The sequence below is a fragment of the Monoraphidium neglectum genome (assembly GCF_000611645.1).
Source record: "Monoraphidium neglectum strain SAG 48.87 unplaced genomic scaffold scaffold03685, whole genome shotgun sequence".
Taxonomy (NCBI): Eukaryota; Viridiplantae; Chlorophyta; class Chlorophyceae; order Sphaeropleales; family Selenastraceae; genus Monoraphidium; species Monoraphidium neglectum.
The window spans coordinates 133-5,858 of record NW_014009944.1 but is presented as its reverse complement, the minus strand read 5'-3'; the positions used below and the strand labels follow the sequence as shown (position 1 = coordinate 5,858).

Sequence of the window (5,726 nt, the reverse complement as noted above, 5' to 3'; positions counted from 1 at the left end):
CGTGACGGTGTGGTGCACATGCCTGGTTCTGGCTGGCTGAGTGCCTCGCCCAGGCATCCCGATTCTCTGGCTTCTGCCCCTGCTCATCACCACCCCAGGCCGTCCCCACCCCATACAACTTCGCCACGCACATGCTCCATATCTCAACATCTAATCTCTAAACGCCCCGCAGGTGAATGACATGCTGACCTGGTACTTCAAATGGGTGCCCACTCTGCCGAACAGGTTCACGCCCAAGGTCAGCGCAAAGCGTCAGGTGGCGCCTAGAACAGGGCCGAAACTGGCAACATTGGAAATGCAAACGCCTCCTTATCTGTGGCAGCGGCTGCGGCATAGGCTGTGGCGGCTTGAGGGCGTGAGATCTGAACAATGAAGCCGCAGGCCAGCGGACGGGACCACAGTAGTGGTGGCGACGCCTCCGCCCATAGCAGTTTCAATAGCACACGCGCGCCACCGCGGCGTCGCCTGCATGCTGGTTTGCCCAAAGCTTTATTTGCGCTGCCGCGCCGCCTGTGCCCCTGCAGATCGAGTATGATGTCATCGAGGAGGGCACCCCAAAGCGCCAGCAGGTCACCATGTCGATGCTCATGTACGTGAGTGGCGTTGCTTGGCTGCCTCCCTGTACCCCTGTTTGTGTTGTGTTCGCTGGCACCCTGTGCTTCCTTGAACAGCTTTGCTCCCCCTCAACCACTTATCTGCTCCATATCACCCCTCGAGTCCGTGCAGCCTTGGCTGCCTCCCCCCCGCTTGTCCCCCGCGGACCCCCCTGACACGCTCACCGCCCGCAGCCGTCCCTTTTCGCATGCTTTTGGGGGTCCCACTTACCCTTCCAAACACAATAACTATCAACAATTCCCAACATATTTCTTCATCAGCACTTGTAATGATCGCGATCCTGCACGCCCCCCTCCGCCAATATCATCTGTTCAAAAACCGCCCGCAACCACCCAAACTCTGCCCAGTGCATTGGCAACATCGACGACTGCACCAAAGCCATCGACCCGAAGGGCCTCCCGCCCCCTGGCAGCCCGCTGGGCAAGATCATCAACCCGGCCACGATCAGGAACGCCTCGGAAAACGGGACGACCCTCGCCATGATTGTCAAGAACGTCGGCGGGGGTGCGCGGGCAGGAGATAATTTTCCCGGGCGCTTGCGTTTGCGCTGTTCGCAGCCGACACTATTGCAATCAGGACGCATTCCTTGATATCACGGGAGAACTCATGAATGGATGTGACGCTGCTAGTTGTTATTTAAGTTCCGACGAGAGCGCAGTGGAGGTGGCTGGTTATGTCGGGCCCAGGGGGCCCACAATGGTTGCAGGGGCAGGAGTTGAGCTGGCGGCTCCTTGGAGCACATCCCTTTCAACTGCAACCCACGCACCCGCCCACGCACCCCCCCCACACACACACACACTCTCTCTCTCTCTCTCTCTCTCTCTCCCCCCCCCTTGCCCTGCGTCGTCTGCGACTTGCCTCAGGCATGTCACCACCCACCAAGCTGTCGGTACTAGACGCTTTCAGGGACATCAAGACGTTCACAAACTACGAGCGCATGCACAAGTCTTTCTATTGGTGGGTCTTGGCTTTCATATGGCTGCACGGTCAGGCGTTTAGTACCTCCAAGGCTTTGTGCACGATGCCATGCACGGGCGGCTGAGGGGGGTTACCTGCTGCCAAGCTTGAGAATGCCGCCCTCCCCCCAAACCCCCCACCCTGGCGGTCAGCTTCCCCCTCCCTCGCCAACAATTCGTTGCAGTTGCAGCCGTGCATGACGCCCCCACCTCACCCACACACACGTGCGCGCGAATCCATCAGGTTCAAGTCTATCTTGCTGAGTGACACTGCCCCTCTGAACGCAGCGGGAGTGGACATCCTGCTCAAGTGGGCCGCAAGCACGGGCCTCAAGTCGCCCCCCAACACCGTGTTTGAGATCCAGTCGCTGGGGGGAGCCATGAAAGACGTCCCCAGGGTGGGGCGATGCGTGTGGGTGTGGGTGGTGGGTGTGGGTGCGCGTTAATGTACGCACACGCATGCACGCGTGCGTGCACCGCACGCCTGCATGCGCGGTGTTGATGGTGGTGAGGCGCTGGTGTGTACGATGGGGGGGTGAGTGTGGGTGTGGGTGTGGGTGGATACGGCTGCGTGTGGCTGCCTGGATCTTTGTGCGCAGGCGTCAGCGCGTTGTGGCATTCACGCGGCCAGGACATGCGCATCAGGCGGCAGCGCACGCCAGGCACCAGCACGCTCCGCCTCCGTTTCAAGCGGCCGCAACCCCCTGTGCACTCCTCCTCCTCTGGCGGCCTTATACAGCATGACACAACCTCGTCTCCCTCATACCCACGCGCGTGCAGGAGGCGACGTCGTCCCTGCTGCACGACGCCACGCACGTCCTGATCATGCGCATCGGGCTGCAGCAGAATTCTGGCCCCGTCTATGAGACCGCCATGGCGCAGCTGAACAACGTGAGGGGCCGCCGCGGCACCCGGCTGCAAGCCCGAAATCCCAAATCGAATGGGCACCTGTGTAGCCCAAACTCTTTGAGCGATTTCCTGCTGTCTGACCTCCAGACCCATGAACCTCAGCCTCAGGCATTGGCTGTCCCGCACGCCTGACGCACTGGGCACATCCGCCCACCTGCAGGACTCCGGCCTCTCGCGCAAAGGCCCACAGCATCCGTTCCCTCCCTCCGTTTTGGCGACACCAACCCCTCTGTCAGTCCGCTGTCCGTTGTGCAGAGCCCTTGCAAACTGCCTCGCTTGGTGACCCATCCCGCCCCCCGCATATCAACCTCACCGCCCCTCGGCCTCCTCAGGCGTCCCGCGCCCAGGCTGACATCGTCAACACGTTTCCAAGGAAGGCGGCCGACTTCAGATCATACGTCAACTTCATGTGAGCGCTGCATGTTGAGATCTGGCAGGGTTATGGTCAAAGTAGGGGAGGGGGGCGGAGAGAGAAGAAATTGGGGCAAAGACAAAATAGAAGGAGGAGGGCTAAGAAGGGTGAGGGGGTTCGGGCAAGAAGCTGCTGGCTTCAGGATGGTCTTTACTCGTGCACTCCTGAGTCACACTTGGGACGAGGAGCTGAGGGCGGCGGGGTTCAGGGTTGCTGAAGGTTCAAGGTTTGGGTTGGTCAAATCCGGAAGCACCGCCGCGCCTGTGTCCCACGAGAGGCAAGGAAACGGTAGAGTTCAGAGAGCCTATCAAGGCTGACAGGCCGTGGCGCTCGTTGGGGAGCCGCCTGCTGAATCGGGGATGCCCTGTGTCGGATGACCCTCATTTGACCCACACTTGAACGCCCAGCATCCCGTCGTCCGCCACTGCCCGCCCAAACAATGCAGCGACTCCGACATCGCACTGCTCTCCTCAGACTGGGAAAAGTGAGCGGCCACACCGCATGTGGCGCATGCGTGGCCGCGGCCTGCTGGGTGGCTCTGTTTGCGCACGTGACTGCCCATCTCAGCTGCTGCATGGGGTTGCTGTTTTCGGCAGCGCCGCAACAGCAGGCTGCGGCCCTTCACATGCGCACAAACCCTTCCATGGTGGACCCATCTCGCCAACCATGATCAGCCGCAATGCCGGGGATCTCATAAACTCCTCTACGCTTGCATGCACCTTACACCTTACATGCACCAACTTTCCAACCCCAGGGCGTACTACGGTGCCTCCATGCAGCCGCTGCTGTGCATCAACGAAAAGTGAGAGAGGCTCTGATCCTGACATGCACGTTCACTTCACAAAAAACTGTCTCTTTACCGGTGTTGATTAAGAGTAGACCACGTAGTTGACTGGACTGGATCATCTCGCGATTGCGACCGCATGCTGACCGGTGCAGCGCCCCCCCAACTCTCTGACCCCCCCCCCTGGACTCCATTCGGCTTGCTTGTCACCACTGTAATCCCCCACCCTCCACAGGTTTGACCCCTCTTTCATCCTGGACCATGCAGTCTACCCCCTGCACAACCTGCTGCAGGACGGCCCGGGCGTCAAGGCCAGTCAGTGCACTGGCCTCGTAACGCCGCGCGCCGCTGCGGCCCAAAAGTGGTCCGCCACGCTTCTAAAGACGGCGCCCCTCAGGCTCTGAGGCGTCGCTCTGATCTGGGGTGGTGTCAGGAGCTCAGGTGACGTCATCTGTGTGTCAGGTGTTGCTCCATCCTGGCCCCAGCCCCGCCGCTGCCATCTGCGCGATTGGGCGACGACGTTTTTTCAAACTCGGCCCTTATGCATGTCCTGCCATCGATTGGCAATGTCGCAGCGGCAGCATTTTTCTTGCCGCATGCACTCAGAGCGCCTGGGGATGGGGAAGGCATTCACCGACACAGGGGTGGAGCCGGCTTCTCCCAAGGAATTGAGCTTTGTTCATCAGCACCCAACGCAATCGGGCATTGCCTGGGGTCGGTTCTAAAACGTGCCCATGGGCACAAACACACGCACAGCAAACACACACCTGCACACACACTCACACACGCACACTCACACACACACACACACAAACATGCACATGCGCACACACGCCCCCAACCTGTGCTTGCGCTTGCTATTGTGCACGCACACACACGCTCACATACAAGGCTTGTCTGCCCACAATGGTTGATGCGCGCGTATCAGTCTCAGCTGGCGCCATGCATGCCGTCAGGATGTCACCATGCACGAGGCCCTTCGCGGCATGAACTACTAATCGCAGAGCCCACACCACACCTTGATTTGAACCTGATGCGGCGACAAGTGCAGGCGCTTATGTCAGCTCACTTGGCTCCCACATTTGTCTTGGCATGGCAATTTGTCTGATCCAGCCGGTTCATGATGATGCACACTCCCCAGCACTTGTATGCGTCCTGTATCTTGGGCTCTTTTGCTTTGAGGTCCGGTGACTGTTGCAGCAGGCAGGTTTCAGCAGCCGAACGCCATCTGGACCCAACGGGTGCCTGCCACCGCTGCTGCTGCTGCTGCTGCTGCTGCTCAGTATCCACAGGCTCCTGCTTTGCCGTTAGTAACACGTGTGTTGAAGTGAGTCGATTGCACTTTACCTTACGCAGTCAGTACGCAAACTATGTTTCAAAGCAATACAAATACGTGGATTGACAGCCACTGAAGGTAGTTGGGAAAGACCCTTAAATCGATGTGTGGCAGGGGCTATCGGTTGCGCAGGTGTGTGGGTGTTGTTATTGCACAGCAGTCTGTACTATGTAGGTCGACAGGTCTGCCTATTTGCAAAGCTCAGGTGCAAACGGCAGCTTGAGGGACACATGGCGCATACAAGGCGTGCCCTCCAGAGCATCTACAGCTCGAAAAAACGGCAGCTGTGCTTGCAGGCCTGCCAAACAGCTAGCCTATCTCGTACACGTCTGACTGATTCACACCACTCGACATGGTGTCCAAGTGTGTGCTCATTTAGGGAGGAACCTGTGATATTTTCTGCGCGCTGGTTTTGTGCTGCTGCAGCGGTTGCGGAGGAGCGCGTGCGCAAGAGGACTGCGTGCCTGCCAGGGTCAGCCGACACTCACCGCAAACTACCATCAGCGCGGCTGCCGGCGCTGCATGCGTGCTGCTCATCGGCCCTCCACTTGAGGGCGGCGGCCAGATCTCTCCCAATCCACCTCGCGTCTGATTCGCCAAAAGGATATGCCAATGCTCGCCCCCAAAAACCAAAACAGCGGGTTGCCGGGGCGAAAACTGCTCGCCGCGATCGCCCCGTCCGCATGTTCAGACTGGCAGCGCCCCGCTGCCGAC

General features: G+C 59.5%; 1 protein-coding gene across 1 annotated transcript; it reads left to right on the top strand.

The window, feature by feature from the left end:
- Positions 1-181: 181 nt before the first annotated feature.
- Positions 182-4,080, top strand: MNEG_13200 (hypothetical protein; the record flags this gene model as incomplete). Its single annotated transcript, XM_014038328.1, has 10 exons — positions 182-238; positions 525-593; positions 963-1,119; positions 1,479-1,572; positions 1,816-1,969; positions 2,352-2,462; positions 2,813-2,889; positions 3,338-3,376; positions 3,647-3,694; positions 3,912-4,080. The coding sequence occupies 10 exons, from the start codon at positions 182-184 to the stop codon at positions 4,078-4,080; spliced, it is 975 nt and encodes a 324-aa protein (XP_013893782.1).
- Between the last annotated feature and the right edge of the window lie 1,646 nt (positions 4,081-5,726).